Source organism: Lepidochelys kempii, chromosome 1 (genome assembly GCF_965140285.1).
Source record: "Lepidochelys kempii isolate rLepKem1 chromosome 1, rLepKem1.hap1, whole genome shotgun sequence".
Lineage (NCBI taxonomy): Eukaryota > Metazoa > Chordata > Testudines > Cheloniidae > Lepidochelys > Lepidochelys kempii.
Window position 1 is genome coordinate 166647961 of NC_136380.1, and position 21888 is coordinate 166669848.

The 21888-nt window shown below is 42.4% G+C and overlaps 1 protein-coding gene and 1 long non-coding RNA gene across 2 annotated transcripts in view; one reads left to right on the forward strand and one right to left on the reverse strand.

The window, feature by feature from the left end:
- The first annotated feature begins 1967 nt into the window (after positions 1 to 1967).
- Positions 1968 to 21888, forward strand: part of LOC140918311 (uncharacterized) — a 45746-nt gene continuing 25825 nt past the window's right edge. Inside the window, exon 1 of the long non-coding RNA XR_012161141.2 lies at positions 1968 to 2044. This is a non-coding gene — a long non-coding RNA (uncharacterized LOC140918311). The remainder of the gene's footprint in view (positions 2045 to 21888) is intronic.
- Positions 11809 to 21888, reverse strand: part of HUNK (hormonally up-regulated Neu-associated kinase) — an 86943-nt gene continuing 76863 nt past the window's right edge. The window contains exons 9-10 of the mRNA XM_073362364.1: positions 18136 to 18316; positions 11809 to 15844 (exon numbers count right to left, since the gene is read on the reverse strand). Coding sequence (XP_073218465.1) covers positions 15177 to 15844; positions 18136 to 18316 — 849 coding nt within the window. The 3' untranslated portion in view covers positions 11809 to 15176. The remainder of the gene's footprint in view (positions 15845 to 18135; positions 18317 to 21888) is intronic.

Genomic DNA, 21888 nt, shown 5'->3' on the forward strand with positions numbered 1-21888 from the left:
TCAGGCTTGACAAAGCCCTGGCTGGGATGATTTAACTGGGAATTGGTCCTGCTTCAAGCAGGGGGTTGGACTAGATGACCTTCTGGGGTCCCTTCCAACCCCGATATTCTATGATTCTGTGATTCTAAGAGAAACTGAGGAAAAGGATAGCAGCGGGGCTGCAGGTGAAGATCTAGATCAACTGTCTTTCACTCTGTTATCTATATTGTGACACATGCAAACATGCATGTTTTCCATTTCTATTTGGCTTGTGGCCATTTTGGCTTAGCTCCTCAAGGTATTAGGTGCCTAAATCAATGGAAGTTGGGTGCCTAAATACCTTTGAGGTTCTGGGCCTTTATGCTTTCTTTATTCTGGTTGTACTGGGGTGGCAAACAGAATGATGTTGCCCATCTGAATTATAAGAAAGAGAATGATTAAACTGGAATATGGCCTAAATTCTGCGCTGGTTTACACCCAGTGCATTTCCATTGACTACAGTGGAGCTGAACAGTTTGTGAATCAGAGTGCAATTTGTTCCAGTGTCTTTATAATTGGGATCCTTTGCCTGTGCTGTGCTTAAAGTGGTCTGAACAAGATGGCAGGGCCTATCATAACCTGGAGGCAGCAACTTTGGTAAGAGAGTGCTTAAAGTGAGTCCTTGAACAACCCAGCTTGATTTCTTTTCTGAGTCTGCAACCCCTTTCACTTTAAGCTCTGGGTTTTTTCACAATCTAAACATTAAATCCTTTCCCCTGTGCACAGCTCACCTAAGTGAACATATTTTGCACAGGGGAACTCTGTGGGTGAGAGGATTCCCAGTTGACGTCATTCTGCAGCCTCTATTACAGCCTCAGAACTCCCTGGAAGATTTTTAGTTGGTGGAACTTCATGATTTCTGATCCGCTGGCCAAACCTTTACCCGGCCCTAAATCCACCCCCCTCCTCATCCCATATTACTATACTTTTAGCACCAAATGAAGCACTGCTTCATTGCAGACAAGGTACGTGGATCCCTTTGCTCAGGCTGTCTCTGCATCCAAACTCCCCAGCACAGTGGCTCCACATAGTTTTGCTACCTTTAGGGCCATGTGCACTCAGGCAGGGTTGGGCAAGATTTGCCGGTAAGGCTGAACAATTGGTACTAAAATGAGCAATAATGACCCAGTGAGACAGCATTATCTGGAAGATAATGACTGGCTGGGAAAGTTCAATGCCCAAGGCAAAGTGGAGAAATCTTACCCAAACCACTTCTTAACTGTCAAGAAAACCTCAAATTGGAGGAAGCAAATCCCATAAAATATTATTTTTCTTTCTTCTATCTGTTGTTCTGACTGCTGCTGTGGATGTGAAGGGTTTCTCTGTTAATGACACCAATCTTTTTCTACAAGTTAATAGCCAGTACAGTAAACAGTGGGAAAGCAGAACTTGCATCTTCTGCTGGGTTTATAATACAGTAACTCCCCACTTAACGTCCTCTCACTTAACGTTGTTTCGATTTTACATCCCGGCTCCCTTACAGAACATGTCCGTTTAAAGTTGTGCAATGCTCCCCGAGAATGTCATTTGGCCTGCTTTGTCCACGGCTGGCAGCCCCCGCATCAGCTCCACTATGCCCCCCCAGCACCTCCCGCCCTCCGGTGGACCCCGCGGATCAGCGCCTTCCCCCTGCTCCCCCCGCCTCCTGCCCGCAGCAGTCAGCTGTCTTGCGGCATTCAGGAGTCTGGGGGGAGAAGCGAGGATGCAGCGCGCAGCATCCCCCCTCTCTCCCCTGCCCACAGCAATCGGCTGGGTTGTGATGTTCAGGAATCTGGACGTGGGAGGAGCGAGGACGGGACATGTGGAGCAAAGGGGGAGGAGGTGGAGCGGGGGAGGAGAAGAGGCAGGGTAATGGTGGGGGCTTGCAGGGAAGGGGTGGAGCAGCCTGGCCTAGGGTTGAGCCCCCCCCTGGCAAAGTCAGTGCTCTGCTTGGGAAGCTGCTGCAGCTGCTGCACAAGGTGCTTCTCCGAGCCGACGGCACCTTCAGCCTCCTTGCCTGCCTCATCATCTGCAGTGCCTGTGTGGGGTAAGGCGAGGGCACCTCCCAACGATAGTACAGTACCTGTATTAAATTGCTCCTTTAAAATTGTTTAAAATGTATATAATGCCTTTTGTCTGGCAAAAAAAAATTTCCCTGGAACCTAACCCCCCCATTTACATTAATTCTTATGGGGAAATTGAATTCGCTTAACATCGTTTTGCTTAAAGTCGCATTTTTCAGGAACATAACTACAATGTTAAGCAAGGAGTTACTGTATGCCTTAAGATGGATCCTGCTGTGCCTTTGATTTACGTAGCCACAACCAAGATATATGGACCTGCCCAGCAAAGCCTGTCATAGGATGGGTTAAAATTAGATCTTTCCACTTAGCACACAGAAAATAAGCCCAAACCAGACAGAGCTACTTCTCCCTTTGCTAATAAAGTCATCAACTAGCAGTGATCGCAGAGCGGGAGGTCATATCCTTATATCATTTACACTCAACAATAAATGAACAGGTTTTTTTCTTTCCCCTTGGACGCCTGCCTCTCTGGGAGGTGTTACTCATTAACTTTTCTCTGCTGGCCTCCATTTCTCCCTTAGGCACTACTGATACTGTTAATGTGATGGGTGACTCTTGGTGAGTTACTGACAAGTATGCACACCATGCCATCTGCTTAAAGTGTGGTTCTACTCTAGAAAGAGTCTGTAAAAACGGCACCTTCTTACTCATCAGATCAGCTCCTTTGTGTATTCAGGTTTCAGAATAACAGCCGTGTTAGTCTGTATTCGCAAAAAGAAAAGGAGTACTTGTGGCACCTTAGAGACTAACCAATTTATTTGAGCATGAGCTTTCGTGAGCTGTAGCTCATGAAAGCTCATGCTCAAATAAATTGGTTAGTCTCTAAGGTGCCACAAGTACTCCTTTTCTTTTTGTGTATTCAGAGTCATATGTGCTGCCTTCAGGGACAATTAAATGTTTACTCCCATTGAACTTGCAGAACTAACTGCTAAGAGTGAGAGTTAGCTTGAGTCTAATCCTTATGTTGCATCATCAATAAAATTGGTCCTGCCATTGGAATTGGGCAGCCCATTGAAGTCAAGGAGGTTGCTGCATAGATGTAAGAGCTTGGACTGAGGGACCTTTATTACTGCTGCTAATACATAAGGAGGAAAGAATTCAGTTGGACTTTCAGATCTCAGGCTGAGTTTGCAAGGCTGGCTGTAGGGAAGTACATGTAAACAGTGCAGAGTTCGCATGGAAATTATTAAGATACATATATAAAATTTGCTTGCCACAATGCCAGTTTTAGTCACTGCACAGAGCACTAGAGACCACTGGTACCGACCACCACCCAACAGAACAAAATCTTCAGGTCACAATTGGACCTTGCCTCCAATCCAGCCTCCAACCTGATCTCAAATGGTCCAGGAACCCTGTCTGCATGAAGAACTAGCCCCACAGTCAGCTGAAAGCTAACACTAACCCCCCACCTAACAATAGAAGAGATACCTATTCCTTCTTCCTTCTCTCATTGCCAAATGGAGTTGATAAAACTAACAGCTGGGTAAGTTAGAATTTCGGTTGCAACCCCATCAACATCATCTAACAAAAAGGATTTAAAATAAAAGCTGGTTTTGTAATTTGTAATTTTGCTGAATGCCTAAGTTACTAAATAAGAAGGCTTATGTCATGCATGTGGTTATTAAGAAGTTAAGCCTTAAACCGTAAGTAAAAAGCCTGAAGATTTTAGCAGTAGCCATGGGGTTCCAAGTAAAATCTAATTAATCCATAAATCACAGCAAATTGGTGGCTTCTACTGGGACAAGTGATTTAAGCAATTTACTTTTGGGGTGGCTGACTTCTCACTATGGAAAGCACGCTGTGAGAAAGTACGTGTTTCACTTCTGTGAAACTGTTTTGCACTATTGCTTTTCTAACTTAGTCTTTGGAATGTGGTAATTGGTCAAGTGCGAGAAAGAAGCTGGGAGAGTGATGATGAAGGCCCTAATTAAAATATTAGCGTTGATGACTGTCCCATGTCCATTAAAATATTCTCTGGAGTTTATTCCATATAATCTTCATGGGACAGCTAGAATTCCAGTCTTCTATTTCCTGGGCTTTTAAAGGGACACTGCACCTATTTTCTTCAAACTAATATATTGATCTTTCAAATGAAAAAAAATACCTCGCAGTAGACTGTTTCTAACACCCATTGAAGTTACTTGGGAGTCTTTCCATAGACTGCAGCTGGTATTGGATCAGACTCAGTCAGATCAACTCAGAAATGGATTTGAAAACCCATTTGATCTAATCATTTGAAAAGTCATACTTCTCAAATGAGCAAAATCTCTTACCCAGTTTTCACTTAATTGTTTTCCACTACCAAGAGAGAGGAAATTGTTTATCTTTAGGGCTGTCAATTAATCACAGTTAACTCACGCGATTAACTCAAAAAAAAATCACAGTTTTAATAGCACTGTTAAACAATAGAATACCAATTGAAATTTATTAAATATTTTGGATGTTTTTCTACATTTTCATATATATTGTATTCTGTGTTGTAATTGAAATCCAAGTGTATATTGTTTTTGATTATAAATATTTGCACTGAAAAAATGATAAACAAAAGAAATTGTATTTTTCAATTCGTCTCATACAAGTACTGCAGTGCAATCTCTGTCGTGAAAATGCAACTTACAAACGTAGATTTTTTTTTTGGTTACATAACTGCACTGAAAACCAAAACAATGTAAAACTTCAGAGCCTACAAATCCACTCAGTCCTACTTCTTGTTCAGTCAATCACTAAGACAAAGAGGTTTGTTTACATTTACAGGAGATAATGCTACCTACCCTCTTCTTATTTACAGTGTCTCCGGAAAGTGAGAACAGGCATTTGCATGGCACTTTTGTAGCAGGCATTGCGAGGTATTTATGTGCCATATATGCTAAACATTCATATGACCCTTCATTCTTTGGCCACCATTCCAGAGGACATGCTTCCATGCTGATGACGCTCGTTAAAAAAATAATGCATTAATTAAATTTGCTACTGAACTCCCTGTGGGACAATTATATGTCCCCTGCTGTTTTACCTGCATTCTGCCATATATTTCATGTTACAGCACTCTCGGATGATGACCGAGCACATGTTGTTCATTTTTGAAAACACTTTCACTGCAGATTTGACAAAATGCAAAGAAGGTACCAATGTGAGATTTCTAAAGATAGCTACAGCACTTGACCCAAAGTTTAAGAATCTGAAGTGCCTTCCAAAATTTGAGAGGGACAAGATGTGGAATATGCTTTCAGAAGACTTAAAAAAGCAACACTCCAGTGTGGAAACTACAGAATCCGAGCCACCAAAAAAGAAAATCAACCTTCTGCTGGTGGCATCTGACGCAGATAACGAAAATGAGCATGCGTGGGTCCGCACTGCTTTGGATTGTTATTGAGCAGAACCAGCCATCAGCATGGACGCATCCCCCCTGGAATGGTGGTTGAAGCATGAAGGGACATATGAATTTTTAGCACGTCTGGCATGTAAATATCTTGTGACACCAGCTACAACAGTGCCATGACAACACCTGCTCTCACTTTCAAGTGACATCGTGAACAAGAAGCGGGCAGCATTATCTCCTGCAAATGTAAACAAACTTGTTTGTCTGAGTGACTGACTGAACAAGAAGTAGGACTGAGTGGATTTGTAGGCTCTAAAATTTTACATTGTTTTATTTTTGAATGCAGGTTTATTTTGTACATAATTCTACATTTGTAACTCAACTCTCATGATAAAGAGATTGCACTACAGTACTTGTATTAGGTGAATTTAAAAATACTATTTCTTTTGGGTTTTTACAATGCAAATACTTGTAATCAAAAATAAATATAAAGTGAGCACTGTACACTTTGTATTCTGAAATCAATATATTTAAAAATGTAGGAAACATCCAAAAATATTTAAATAAATTGTATTCTATTATTGTTTAACAGTGCAATTAATTGCAATTAATTTTTTTAATTGCTTGACAACCCTATTTATCTTACATATATGTGGGGATTGCTGCAGCATATACAATATTACATGCACACGCTCACACACAACCCCCTGTATTAAAAGAACACTATTAAGGTTGAAAAGTCAAGCACTCAAAAATTAGGAAATGCCAGAATTAAGATTGCCTGTACAACCTCAGTCCCCTTGTGTGTATGTATTATGGTACAGTCTTTAATTACATGATCACATACTATTTTTTCCACAGGACCCCTGCTTCATTCAGATTTAGATATTCAAATACAAATTTTGAAATATATTTCTTTATGAACTAAGTCTGCACAATCATTCTGGTACTGCTTAGGATCTTAACCTTATTTTTTTAAACAAGCTTTGCAGCTCACCTTTAATCAAGGCAGTTTTCCTTATTCCTTCTCTCGGGGGCATACCATTGCCAAAGCATTAGCAAGCCACAGCAGAGAAAGTCAAATTAATTCCTGGTCACATTTTGCATTCTATCCTTCTGTCCCTTGGAATTGTGTTAGTTGTCTGTACCTAAATAATAGAATGTATAATATTAAAAGTTTCTTTTACTGCTAAATATTTAAAGGACAACAAGTGATCTAACCTATCTCCCGCCCACCGTGAGTCTGCAAGTCATTACAGTGAAAGACAATTGTGTGTAATGAAACCATGTCCATGGAAAGATGTGCAAATGATAACCCATTTGTCTTTCAAATCAAATGCTTAAGAAGCTCTGTTGCAGAAAACTGCTACAAATAATACACTCATTTACTGCTGAGGGAGCATGTTTTTCTCCTTGAAAAGAGATATTAAATGAACCAGCTCCCAGGATTCCTCTGAATTATCCTTACTGAGTATTCAGTGTGAGAGAAGAAAAACAAATAGTATAAGCAGGGGGGACTTACAGACCACAGAAGTCACAAGTACTTTATGATTTTGCCACACATTGTTATATTTCTGCATACCAAGTGATTTATATGTTTTATTCCAAAGAACTATGATGACTGTTTAGTAGGAAAAACACGTGTCTGCAGTGTACTCAGTAGTTTCATTGTGCTCTGGAGTTGAGATGGGGGAAGGAAAACTGACCAGATGAGGAAACTAAGCCCTGGTCTACACTAGGAGTTGAGGTCGAATTTAGCAGCGTTAAATCAATTTAATCCTGCACCCATCCACACGACGAAGCCCTTTTTTTCGACTTAAAGGGCTCTTAAAATCGATTTCCTTACTCCACCCCCGACAAAGGGATTAGCGCTGGAATCAGCCTTGCTGGGTCGAATTTGGGGTACTGTAGACGCAATTAGATGGTATTGGCCTCCGGGAGCTATCCCAGAGTGCTCCATTGTGACCGCTCTGGACAGCACTCTCAACTCAGATGCACTGGCCAGGTAGACAGGAAAAGGCCCGCGAACTTTTGAATTTCAATTTCCTTTTTGGCCAGCGTGGCAAGCTGCAGGTGACCATGCAGAGCTCATCAGCACAGGTGACCATGATGGAGTCCCAGAATCGCAAAAGAGCTCCAGCATGGACCGAACGGGAGGTACGGGATCTGATCGCTGTATGGGGAGAGGAATCCGTGCTATCAGAACTCCGTTCCAGTTTTCAAAATGCCAAAACATTTGTCAAAATCTCCCAGGACATGAAGGACAGAGGCCATAACAGGGACCCAAAGCAGTGCCATGTGAAACTTAAGGAGCTGAGGCAAGCCTACCAGAAAACCAGAGAGGCAAACGGCCGCTCCCGGTCCGAGTCCCAAACATGCTGCTTCTATGATGAGCTGCATGCCATTTTAGGGGGTTCAGCCATCACTACCCCGGCCGTGTTGTTTGACTCCTTCAATGGAGATGGAGGCAACACCGAAGCAGGTTTTGGGGATGAGGAAGATGATGATGATAAGGTTGTAGATAGCTCACAGCAAGCAAGCGGAGAAACCGGTTTTCCCGACAGTCAGGAACTGTTTCTCACCCTGGACCTGGAGCCAGTACCCCCCAAACCCACCCAAGGCTGCCTCCCAGACCCGCCAGGCGGAGAAGGGACCTCTGGTGAGTGTACCTTTTAAAATACTATACATGGTTTAAAAGCAAGCATGTCAAAGGATTAATTTGCCCTGGCATTTGCGGCTCTCCTAGATGTACTCCCAAAGCCTTTGTAAAAGGTTTCTGGGGAGGGCAGCCTTATTGCGTCCTTCATGGTAGGACACTTTACCACTCCAGGCCAGTAACACGTACTCGGGAATCATTGTACAACAAAGCATTGCAGTGTATGTTTGCTGGCGTTCAAACAACATCCATTCTTTATCTCTCTGTGTTTCCTCAGGAGAGTGATATCGTTCATGGTCACCTGGTTGAAATAGGGTGCTTTTCTTAAGGGGACATTCAGAGGTGCCTGTTCCTGCTGGGCTGTTTGCCTGTGGCTGAACAGAAATGTTCCCCGCTGTTAGCCACGGGGAGGGGGAGGGGGGAAGAGCTAGCCACACGCTGGGGGGAGGCAAAAGGCAACCTTGTAACGAAAGCACATGTGCTATGTATGTAATGTTAACAGCAAGGTTTACCTTGAAAGAGTGTACACATTGTTCTATAAAATGTGTCTTTTTAAATACCACTGTCCCTTTTTTTTCCCCTCCACCAGCTGCATGTGTTTCAAGGATCACAGGATCTTCTCCTTCCCAGAGGCTAGCGAAGATTAGAAGGTGAAAAAAACGCACTCGCGATGAAATGTTCTCTGAGCTCATGCTGTCCTCCCACACTGACAGAGCACAGTCGAATGTGTGGAGGCAGACAATGTCAGAGTGCAGGAAAGCACAAAATGACCGGGACAAGAGGTGGCGGGCTGAAGAGAGTAAGTGACGGGCTAAAGAGAGGGATGAAGCTGAAAGGTGGCGGCAGCGTAATGAGAGGCGGCAGGATTCAATGCTGAGGCTGCTGGAGGATCAAACTCATATGCTCCAGCATATAGTTGAGCTGCAGGAAAGGCAGCTGGAGCACAGACTGCCGCTACAGCTCCTGTGTAACCAACCGCCCTCCTCCCCAAGTTCCATAGCCTCCACACCCAGACGCCCAAGAATGCGGTGGGGGGGCCTCTGGCCACCCAGCCACTCCACCCCAGAGGATTGCCCAAGCAACAGAAGGCTGGCATTCAATCAGTTTTAAAGTTTTAAACTTTTAAAGTGCTGTATGGCCTTGTCCTTCCCTCCTCCATCCCCTTCTCCCGGTGCTTCTCTCCTCCACCACCCCTCCTGGGCTACCTTGGTAGTTATCCCCCTATTTCTGTGATGAATTAATAAAGAATGCATGAATGTGAAGCAACAACGACTTTATTGCCTCTGCAAGCGGTGATCGAAGGGAGGAGAGGGAACCAAGGTGTGTGTGGGGGGGTTTCATCAAGGAGAAACAAACAGAACTTTCACACCGTAGCCTGGCCAGTCATGAAACTGGTTTTCAAAGCTTCTCTGACACGCACCGCGCCCTCCTGTGCTCTAACCGCCCTGGTGTCTGGCTGTGCGTAACCAGCAGCCAGGTGATTTGCCTAAACCTCCCACCCTGCCATAAACGTCTCCCCCTTACTCTCACAGATATTGTGAAGCGCACAGCAAGCAGAAATAACAGTGGGAATATTGGTTTCGCGGAGGTCTAACCGAGTCAGTAAACTGCTCCAGCGCGCTTTTAAACGTCCAATGCACATTCTGCACTTGCTCAGCCTGTAGTTGAACAGCTCCTGACTACTGTCCAGGCTGCCTGTGTGCGGCTTCATGAGCCATGGCATTAAGGGGTAGGCTGGGTCCCCAAGGATAACTATAGGCATTTCAACATCTCCAATGGTTATTTTCTGGTCTGGGAATAAAGTCCCTTCCTGCAGCTTTTGAAACAGACCAGAGTTCCTGAAGATGCGAGTGTCATGTACCTTTCCTGGCCATCCCACGTTGATGTTGGTGAAACGTCCCTTGTGATCCACCAGAGCTTGCAGCACTATTGAAAAGTACCCCTTGCCGTTTATGTACTCGGCGGCTTGGTGCTCCGGTGCCAAGATAGGGATATGGGTTCCGTCTATGGCCCCACCACAGTTAGGGAATCCCATTGCAGCAAAGCCATCCACTATGATCTGCACATTTCCCAGGGTCACTACCCTTGATATCAGCAGATCTTTGATTGTGTTGGCTACTTGCATCACAGCAGCCCCCACAATAGATTTGCCCACTCCAAATTGATTCCCGACTGACCGGTAGCTGTCTGGCGTTGCAAGCTTCCACAGGGCTATTGCCACTCGCTTCTCAACTGTGAGGGCTGCTCTCATCTTGGTATTCATGCGCTTCAGGGCAGGGGAAAGCAAGTCACAAAGTTCCATGGAAGTGCCCTTACGCATGCGAAAGTTTCGCAGCCACTGGGAATCGTCCCAGACCTGCAACACTATGCGGTCCCACCAGTCTGTGCTTGTTTCCCGGGCCCAGAATCGGTGTTCCACAGCATGAACCTGCCCCATTAGCACCATGATGCCCACATTGGCAGGGCCCATGCTTTGACAGAAGTCTGTGTCCATGTCCTCATCTCTCACATCACCGCACTGACGTCGCCTACTCGCCCGGTATCACTTTGCCAGGTTCTGGTGCTGCATATACTGCTGGATAATACGTGTAGTGTTTAATGTGCTCCTAATTGCCAAAGTGATCTGAGCAGGCTCCATGCTTGCCGTGGTATGGTGTCTGCACAGAAAAAAGGCGTGGAACGATTGTCTGCTGTTGCCCTGACGGAGGGAGGGGCGACTGACAACATGGCTGATAGGGTTGGCTTACAGGGAAATAAAATCAACAAAGGGGGTGGCTTTGCGAGAAACTGAATGGTCCCCTCAAGGACAGAACTCAAAACTGGGTTTAACAGGCTGTTGATTTCACAGAGGGAGGGAGGGAGGAGAAAATGAATACAAAACAAATTTGGTCTATTTCTTGTTTTGAGCCACTTAATCTATCTTTATACATCTTGCTGGCAGCAGACTGTGCAGTACGACTGCTAGCCATCGTCATCTCCTGGGTGCTCGGCAGAAGATGGTGCAGTATGACTACTGGCCATAGTCTTCTGCTGGCTGCTGATTAAAAGACAGTGCACTGCCGGTAGGACTGAATCACCATGAGATGAAACAAGGGAAATGACCCGGCTGAGTCACTCCCATGTTTGCCCAGGTGCCCGGTTAAAAGAGCACCCAGGACTACGTCAACGACGGCTACCAGTCATACTGCACTGTCTGCTGCCAAAAGGCAATAAACTGCTGCTGTGTAGCAATGCAGTTGTCTGTGTCAAGGAGCTAGTTACAGCTCCCTGATCCTAAGTCACAACTCCTGCCCCAATACGAGGAAGCAGCAATAAGATGGGACACTGACATTAGGTCTTTAATGGCCCCCATGCTAAGTGGAGGCCTAACATTGTGGAACTATGCTCTGCCCTACCCTGGCCTTACCCTTTTCCTCCACAAAAAGGCTCCCGTTACCAGCCATAGGTGCAGATCCTGCTGTGTGTTGGGAATCTGAAGGCAGATTACCTTAGTGGTGCACAAGGGCCATGAACTCTGGCCCACAGATTGAAATCGTTCTTTTAATTTGCATTATGCCATGTTATGTCAAGATAAAGTCTGGAACATTAAGTGTGGAAGTATGGAGGCAATGTTGGCTTTAAGAGCAGCATTTCCTTTAGCACTCATGTTCCCTAGTATTTTACTATTCATTCCTGGGAGAAAGTGAAGACCAAGTGCCTTAGAAACAGATGCTAAACAGCCTTCTCTGCCTTGCCGAATAAATCTGACATTTATTGTTATAGGTTAGGCAAATCTGGACAAAGTCACCATACTGTATATTTTCAGCTATGGCGCAAGTTCATTATGGACTTGATGAAAATCCCTTTGAAGTCAATGGAAAGTTTTCAACTGATTTTAAAGGGCTCTGGATCAGGCCCTATGACAAAAAAAAATGTTGTGGGAATAACAACCAAAGAAATATTCTGAATGAAATACTAAGTTTGACAGCCAGGCTGTATGGACCAATCCAGCAAAGCGTTAAGCTTACACTAACTTTAAGTATGTGAGTAATCCCACTTACTTACTGTCAATGACGCCATGCTCACAGTAGATGCTGATCCAGCAAAGTGGATCAGCACACATGCCTAAGTATAAATCAACAAGACTACCTATGTCCTTCAAGTTAAGCATGTGCTTAATTCGCTTCTTAGTTGAATCAGGGCCTATACGCACCAGTCAACTGCAGGATTTAAAGCAACAGCTTTTGATGGGTGAAGTTAATGTAAGTGATAATCATCTAGATCCCTTCATTTTTTGTGTAGTGTAGATATTTGCAATGTAAACATTTAGGTACATATGCTGCTGGGTGGCCTGGCACACAAAATCAGCATTCCATTGAGATCTCATTTAAAAAACACATATATTTAATAACGATAGTAAATACATTCTTTGCTAAAAAATGAGAAAATGGATCAGTCGTTTTTTCCTGGAATTTACACTACTATAGTTCTGTAACTTTCTTCTGTAGTTACTGCAGACTGATGGTAAATAGCTGCTGGCTAAATTGGATACATATTTATGCTTACCAATGTAATACTCATATATTCTATATAAATATAATAAAATAATAAAAGATTTAACATTTTTTGTTTTCATTCTGTTACTTACATATATTTACTGTGAGTTCACAAAAATACACTTCTCTTTCCTGTCTCCCCCAATCTTCTATTGGGTTTCAAAGAAACCTGAGTTTATAGTTCAAGTTAGTATTTGCAACATATTTAGGTACACAACTCTGAAGCATGCAAAGGATTCTTCTCACTACACTGGACTTGAATGCAAGCATTTTCATGTTCTTAGTGTAAGTATGTTGTTGTTGTTTTTTTAAAAAAAAGATACCTGATGGTTTACACAAATGGCAGCGGTAAAATGGACCCAGAAGACGCACAGATGCTTGATGCAAATAAAATAGGACACTTTGAAACCCAAAAATGTGTAAAAATGCTTTTAGTTATATTTAAAAATACCATTTGAACTATCTGGGGGACATTATATATCTATATATTTTCTAGTGCTGGTCTGACAGCCCCAGAGACTTGAACCCTCTGTACATCAAACAGAGCAAGGCTCCCTATACTGACGTACCACATAACTTTAGCTGTGACCTGAACGGCTCATCTCCAGGGGTAAGAAGGTGTTTCCTCCTCCATGCCCATTCAAGTCCTGATCCTCTGTTGGCATTGCCAGCAATGGTTCCATTGCTTTGGTTGGCATTGCCAGCAATGTGGGGATTATTTGAGTGAGAGGGCTATCTATCTCATCAGTAGCTGGACTAACCATTACCTCAGGTCACATAGGCCATCAAGCAGGGGTAATAATTTAGGAGGCAGTGTGGCCTAGAGAACAGGGTGCTGGGTTGGGTGTCAGGTCATCAGATTTCTACTCATGGCTGTCGCTGACCTACTGTGTGACCGTGGGCAAGTCACTTCACCTCTCTGTGCTCCTATTTCCCCACCCGCCCTTTGTCTTTTCAATTTAGACCAAAAGCTCTTCAGAGCGGGTAAGGTTTCTTACTATGCTTTTGCACAGAATCTGACACCATGGGGCCCCAGTGTCAGCTGGGACCTCTACTGCTACCGTAACACAAATAATAACTATGGCCAAGAAGATATGGGTTGGATTCAAAATGATGATCTTGAGATGAAGGTCCCCATATTTCATTACCAATCCCCGGAGCCATTTTTTTTTTGCTCTTTTTTCTGCCTTGTCTTTTAAAAAGGCATTAGAACCCATTGACTACATGTGGAGGGGGCGGGGGGAAGGAGAAGCACATACATAATTGGTGGTTACCTGCCACTGACCCGGCATTATCAAACAATCCTGTACACACAACTCATATGCCAGCACAGTACAGACAAACCACAAAATAGTCTTTGGTTAAATCGTCTAAGTTTATAGCAAATGGTTTGCAAAAAAATTAACCAAAAATGTTACCCCCTTTATTCAGATGTATTGTTTACTTAGGAAAAGAATGCCAGTGTGTAGAGTATGTTGCCTGTTAGGAAAGTTAATCTTCACATCTCAGAATACTACTAAATTTTTGGTAACCACTGCATTACCATCCTTGCAGTCTGAAATGACACTGGTGTGTCCTTTTAACTCTTTTAAATTTACTGCAGTCTCTCAGAGAAGCCTTCACGTATGGTCAATGCTATTTTGCTAAAACAGAGGTTAATGTAATTCTCCCGTTATGTCTTCCACAGAATTAGTACAAATACAAAAGTCAGAGGTGACTGGATTGTTTAAACGACCAAGTTGCAGTTTTGACTATTGTTTTAATCATCCACTTGCAGACCTGTCTTATGAGTTGAGCAGGAAAATGTCAATTTGACCAAACTAGTTTTAAAACAATGTTTCTTTTCCATAATACCTCCTATAAAATGAACATTTTCTTTAAGAAAAAAAAATTCAACTATTATCTAGTTTGTAAGATTAACAGTAAAATCTGCTTTGACAATCAAAGCCTTCACTTGCTCTGAATGTCTAGAACTCATGCTGTTATCCAAGTTCCCACTGATCTGCTTTTCCTTCTTGGTGGAGCCTGTTCTTGAATTAGAAGTGTAGCTCTTGGTCTCAACAATACAATCTCTAGTGTTTTGCTTCTACTTCAGCCACATGAACAATACCTGTGTCAGTACGATACGAGACCGACTGTAGTCTCAATCACAGTTCCTAGCTGGGACCAGCAGTCACGGCAGCAGAAAGCCAAGGGAAAGTTTATTAATGCAGGTAACACTGGTGAATCAAGCTGTTATGCTTGCTCTTCTTTTGATGCTAAAAATTTTAATGTAATACTAGATTATAGCATCTCCTTATGTAGATTTTCAGTAGATCTTTTAAGACGCATTTCACTGTAGAGTCAAGCCAAATGAATGTCACCTTTGCTAAATTTTCTTAACAGCATTAAGTTGGGCCCTCTTCTTTCAATTTCAATAACTAGAACCCATCAAAACATTACAAGTAGACCTTTGATTTGCCAGGCTGGCTGCTATAATATATTACATAGGGAGACCAACATGCCTGCAGTTTTCTCTTCTTCTATAACATTTGAAGCCCTAGAAAGCAGCACTGCAAATCCTGGCTTTCAAGAGCGTCAGATTAACACTGGCCGTTCACAGCATCTGCTGCATTAAATGAAATCTGTGCTGGGTTCATTTGCTGCAACTGAGGCATTCTTGCTTCCAGCGACTTGTCAGTGGTTGACTGCATTGTCTGATTCCTTTTCCGTAACATCTGTCCAATCCCCATCATGGGGAATCTGCCTCTGCTTTTAACACAGTTAGGGCTCCCCAAAGGATTGGAAAGATTATTTGAAGCTGGCTGAGTAGGAGACACGACTTCTTCTCTCAAAGGACTTGTCTTTTCTTCATATGTGAAAGAGACTTGAGTGCCATGAACTGGAGTTTTGGCAGGAGATGCGCTTCCAGGCTGGAAAAGTGGAGATAGTGTCCTTTCACTTGAGCTTTTATAACTAAAATTCACTGGTGAACTTAAAATTCTATACTGGTGAGAGGGGGAAATCTGATCTATTTGGTCCTCTCTATCAACAGATTCAAAAGAATGCACAATATTCAGGATCAAAGGAGCATCCTTTGTCTGACTTCTGATGCTTGCAGACTCTTGCTGAGGAGAATCTTGCCTCTTAAGGAGTCTAGGTGTCCTTGGAAGAGGTGGCTGGATTTCCAGATATTCCAGAGAACAGGAAGTGACACAGCCCGTCTTGGTTGCCATGGGTTCATGGTAAGGGCTTAAACCACTGGTAGAATCTACAGAACAAAAGGAAAAGAAATTAGAAAAGTGAATGACATTCTCTAATACTTGCTCTGGCCTAGGGCAGAGGGTGTTTGACCTTACATTCCACAGAAGTTTAGCTGGCAGGATGGATGCAGCATAAAAACCAAATGGCCTTGCAGCATATACTCAGTGCAGTATATGGAGCTGATACTCTGATTTTTATTTTGTACTTACATGGTTGTTCTGTGGGTTTGTTACCTGCCAGTGATGTCAGTGGCAGGACAAGTGCATTGACTTAGTAAGAAGAGGGCTTGAAATATGCAACCACATGCTGATGATGTCTTAATCGTTTGAATTAATCATGAACTTCTGAGCAAAGTCTAGGAAGTATGATATTTCCTTTTTATTTTTTTTTAAATCTTATTAGAGCATTGCATGATTCTTAGCAGGAACGGAACACTTTACCTATCAAATGCCTAGAGATACATGTAATAATAATGAGGTTAATCCTGAAGTATTTACTCCCATTGGACGAAATGTGTCCTCAGTTTCACAGGTCTACATATAGAATAACAGCATTCCAGATTTACACAGTTATAGCTGGAAGCAGAATTTCATTTGTTGACTTTAGAGGGAATTTTGCCTCAGAAAGGACTGAATTCAAATGGAATAAGGTTTTCATGATCTGGCCCAATAATAAAACAACAGTGCAATCATGAGATCTCCTTGGTTTTCGCTGAATGTTCGCATCTACCTACACCAAACTGATTGTAACTAGAACCAATGTGAGGCAACACAAATTTTTCTTGTGTTTGTGAAAATCAATCCACAGAGACTCTTTAGCTGGATTCCCCTTGATTTAGAGGAGAGAGGACTGGCAATAAAGCACTCTCCATAAGGATCCCATGCTTTAAAATATCCTTAGTCTGAAATAGCTCAGGTCTGCTGATCTTCAGGACACACTGCAAAGTTTATATCTATTTCTTTGGGACATTAGGAAGGGAGGAGTCTGGGCAGGGGGCTGAGATCTGTGGGTGGGTGTGAATGTTCATTACTTGTGTTGAGTTTAATCTGGAATACATTGATGGAGTTTTGTCTGATTGGTCTGCTTTCTGAAGCTGGTCAAAACGTTTTGTCAAAATATTTGTCTGGTGAGTAGAAAATTTTCATTCTTATCAAAATCTGGAAGATTTTCAGATTTTAGTTTCAGAAAAGGGAGAAAGAGAAAGAATATAAATGGAAAAAATAATTTTATTTGCAAAAAAATCTATTAAAAATTTCAACAAAATTAAAATTTGCCATTACTTTTGAAATTTTTCATGGAAAATATGTACCATTTCTGACCAGCCCAATGGATTACTGTTACCTTATGGCAGACAGTGCCACGGCCTGATAATGCCCTTTATTGGACTTTTTTTTTTTTTTTTTGTTATGAAACCTAAATAATCAAATGAATAAAATGTCAGATTACGGGAAAGCGTATGATAAACACAGGTTTAAATTTATGTGTGTCTCCACAAACATCTGGGTATAACCTCTCCCAAACACATTATTTACTCCCTTCTCTCACTGCCACTCCCCCGAAGTCCTTGCTCCATATACACACTATCCCATTTTCCCTCTTGAATGCTCTTCGCTTCAATTCCTTTGTGTTGTCACACCCTGCAGTGCTCCCTCCCACCTATTCTCTCTCCAGCTTGCCTCCCCTCCAGCATAATTAACACTTTTTCTTACCTCTCTCCCTAGTCCTACATATTTTGCTTTCTCCCTTTGTTTTTGTTTCAAAGGTTTATTGTGGTTTGGGGTTTCCCTCCCCTTCCCTGTTGGCTGGCTGTTTATCCTTCCTTCATCACCCAGTCATTCCCCTCTGTTTTCTCCAGCTGCTCTTGGTTACGGGAACTCTCCTCCTCTGGCTCAGTGGTTGCTTTCCTTGCTCCCTTCTACTCCACTCCTACTGCATTTCATGGGCAGCAAAAAGAAATCTCTTTGTCAGGTTCACTCATCTGCTGACTAAATCAGCAGGGTGCTGGGGAGGGTGCTGTTGCTTTTAAAGTGCTGGTATAAAATAAAGGTGATTTTGCATGCATTTATGTGTGTAGAGGAAGGAAGACTTTAAACAAAGCCATGGCAACTCTATCACAAGGCAAATCAGAAGAGACACAAAACCAAGAGTTCATGATTATCCAAAATTGTCATTGTGTCTTTCAGAAATTGTGTTTAAGCATGATTTTTTTGTTCAATCCTCTCTTATTTACAACTTCCTTCTACGTGTGGTAGATAGTGCACACACCCCCCCATACCCACACAAAACTCTTTTACTAACCTTTCTCGGGAACACCAGTCTTGGTGATTTTTCGCTCTTTCAGCAGTGCCTTGGGGTTCTGTATCTGTGCAATAAGGCAGGAGGACGGCTGTCTGTAAGAAGGTGAATTTTTCTCTGTTTTCTTTGGGAGTGGGCGGTGGAGAAGCTCCCCTTTCTTTTCTTGTTCTTTTTGCTTTTTGTCCTTTAAGTTATAAAACAAACAAAAATAGTTTGGTTTATTTTAGAAAGTTTATGTGCCCTAAGAACAAAACGAATTATCTAGCTTATCTAGCTGAATTCAAAGATTTAACGGGAATACATCTGGCTACCCAAAATAACTAAATCTTCCATGTAACATTTTCTTCTGATCTGTTAAACATGATTTCATGGCTCTCATCTACATTGAAAACTCATGCAGTGTGAAAACTGTTTTCAGAAACTCAAACAAAAGAAAAGCTCTTTCTTCAGAGGCCACTCAATCCTCTGACATTTTAAAAAGTGAGTTATGAAGCTTTGAAGAAGTTTAAACTTCCAAGTCATTTACAGTCTGTCTGGGCCCTGACCTGAAGAATATGGACCTGATACTGCAGATTTAGGGCCTGATACTCCATAGTCTTGCACCTTGCATAGCCACATATACCTGTGAAAAATGAGTCCAACAGGATATAAAATACTGCCATTCAGATTTGGTAACATTTTAAAGCTGTTACGCAAAGGAGTCCACATAAGATGAACGAGAGTCGAGAATTAAGCCCGTAGGCTTCAATCCTGCCATGAACTCTGTGTGCCTGACTAGCACTCACTGCATGATTGGGGCTTTGCCCTTTAAACATGACAGAGCCATACATCTTAAAACAAATGATTTTATATCAACTGACAGTGGGGGGTGGGAAGCACATACTGACCTTTAGGACTCAGAAGGTAAGTAAAAACACCCTAATTTTCAAAATTTTGTTTTAAAATGTAAATGAATTAGCATTTTTTCTAACACAAGGGGCTTGATTCTGCAAGGCACGGAGAGCCTCCACTCCCTTGATTTTAGTGGAAGCTTCAGATGCTATTTTACCTTGGAAAAATCAGGCTCCAGATTTGCAATTCACATTTAGATTTAGTTGCTAGACTGCAAGAATCTTACACTTTCCTAGGAAGACTTTGCCTGGTCCAGTTTTGGACCTATCTGTTCTTTCTTTCTTTCTTTCGGGGGGAGGGGCTGAAAAAAAGTCGTGTGTTGTTTTTGAAGCAACACTCTTCACGCTGTTATAAACTCTCTATTTAGCCACCTTTTTTGTTATATTCAATTGAAAAGTCTGTAAAACTACAAGTCTTTTTTTAAAGAAATGCTTCAGAGCTCTTTCCCCCATTAAGTCTTTACGTATACATTTTGATAGATAAAATATTAACTAAAAGGAGCCCATCTTAAGATTTCATTATAAAAAAATATCAATGGTACCAGCTGAGCACTCATTTCATTGCCATCCCTACAGTAACAAATCAGTACTCACGTAATAGAGGAAAACCAGTTCGGATGAAGAAACAGACATTTGTTATAATAACCCCTAGAAGATTTGAAACTAACAACTATAAGACCAACACATTAGGAAAATAGGTGGGCAAAGTCCATTTTAATCATTCCCATGGCTCAGGTACTTCATTGTTGCCATCCATGGACCAAAAAAAGGAGCTTTCAGATTTTTCCCCATGCTTGCTGCCCTTTGAACTTTGGAAGGTTAAATACTCCTGAGGAAGGGCATCAGTGACTCACAGAAGAACAGCACTCTTTAGGCTTTATGACCTATTACAAGGCTGTAAAGGAGGAATTTTTAGGGCTGGCAAAGAGATCTTTCTTAGAATCTAAAGCATCTCTGAAAATCTCTACTGAGCAACAAAACCTCTTTCACACAGGCTGTGGATTACGTGCAAACAATCAGATTAACTCCTACATGGATAATGCATTGCATGTGGTTTTAGCTGCACATCTCTCATTCGGTCTATTCTGTCAATTCTTTGAAGCAGATACCTGGCCTTCTTGCATATCTGCAAAATACCATGCACACACATGGCACTATATAAATAATAGATCATAAAAATAAAGTCAATGGGAGTTGTGCAGTTAATTCCCTGCGCATCATGTTGAATAGTTACATGAGGCTCTGCAGCTATGATGCCAAGCCCAGCAGAAATTGGGCTTCTTTCAGAAGCATTTTTTTAAAGGTACTTGGGATGAGAGGACCAGATGGTGAAATATCAACACAAAAAGGCCATCAAGACTCTCAACAGCTATTTGGTATTTTGAGGGAAGGATTTGCATTTTGGTTGATACAGCCTCAGCGAGAACATTTCCATACAGCAATTATTTTTAGTCTAGTGGTACAACAGACAGAGCTAAACCAGAACTCTGCCCTACTCTGAAACACATTCCAAGTGACCCTGACATTATATTACATTCATGCTGCTGTAACATTTTCATGGAGCAGTAGCACAGCTGTCTTGTACAGACTTAAGTACCCATGTGAAAAGGAAACCCACATATCCTGTGTTATCAGTGAGTTACTTCATCCTGGCGACATGCTGGAAATGGTCTTTTAATTATTTTTAAAATTTATTAGGACTATTTCCTCTAAAAAGAAAAAAAACCTGAGTCCCAAGGTGCCAAATGCCATTATATTTTGAAAAGGAAAGGAAGATTTTCTTTAGCGGAGCTATAAATGTTCAGCCTTCAACATACTGTATACATCCAGCTCACACAATGAAAGAGCTGTACCAGTAAGCTATACTTGGGAATATTTGGCATTACCTCATTCTATGCTATTTCCTGTCCTGACCTCAACCCCAAAAGCTACCCTAATCCCAGCAATAGATTTAAAAGGAAGATAACTGGTGTTTATATTGTCTTTGTCTGTTGTTATGATAGGACCACAGCACTAGCTCTCTGTGCTAGAATTCCTTCAGCTCCCTCCAAACCTGAATCTGACTCCGGCAGCTACTTTGCATGGGGAGCATCACACCCAATCCAGCCTCCAGGGATCCCGTACATGGGGCACTACTTTAGCACTACTGTTCCCAATCCCCCGAGTCCTCCCAACACCCCTTCTTGCTTGCCTACACACCTCTGCTAAATATAAATATGAAACAAGGCTTTAAAAGACCCTATGTGGGTAGGGAACCTGTATCTTGGAGTTCTTTGCACCCCAGTTCACAGCTGTCTTAGCGACACCACTGCAGAGCTTGCTGCTAACTTCCCCCTCCAGTGAGCCCTATGGGAAAGGGGACTTGCCATGCTAACAGCTACAGCCCTATTACAATACTTCCTCACTAGCAATATGGGGCACTACGAGCCACAACCACTATGGTCACAGTCACTTACATTTGCATTTTTTACATTGCTGCTAACGTGATGTGGAAGAATTTCAGCCAGGTGCTGCAGAACCTTAGGAGACGTCTGCATGGCATCTCCATGGCAACACAGCTACATCATTTATCTAGGGACTAGTCTCCCATGTTTCTCTTTGGAGCTGAAAGGCAGACTGAGAGGGATGCTGATACTTGCAGCAGTGGTGGAAGAACACAGTCAAATTGGGAGATCCCAAATAGCCTAACAAAGGTTAGTTTGTAAGTAAACCTTTCCTTCTTGAGAGAATAAGGGGATGGACCCTGGAAATTTCCCAAAGAATCTGAAAAGACACCCAAAGGATGTCTCCATCACAAAGCATTTGTTAAGAGTCCCTATAGAAACAGGTTTAGTTATAGGCTAGTGATTATTTTTAGGTAGGTTAC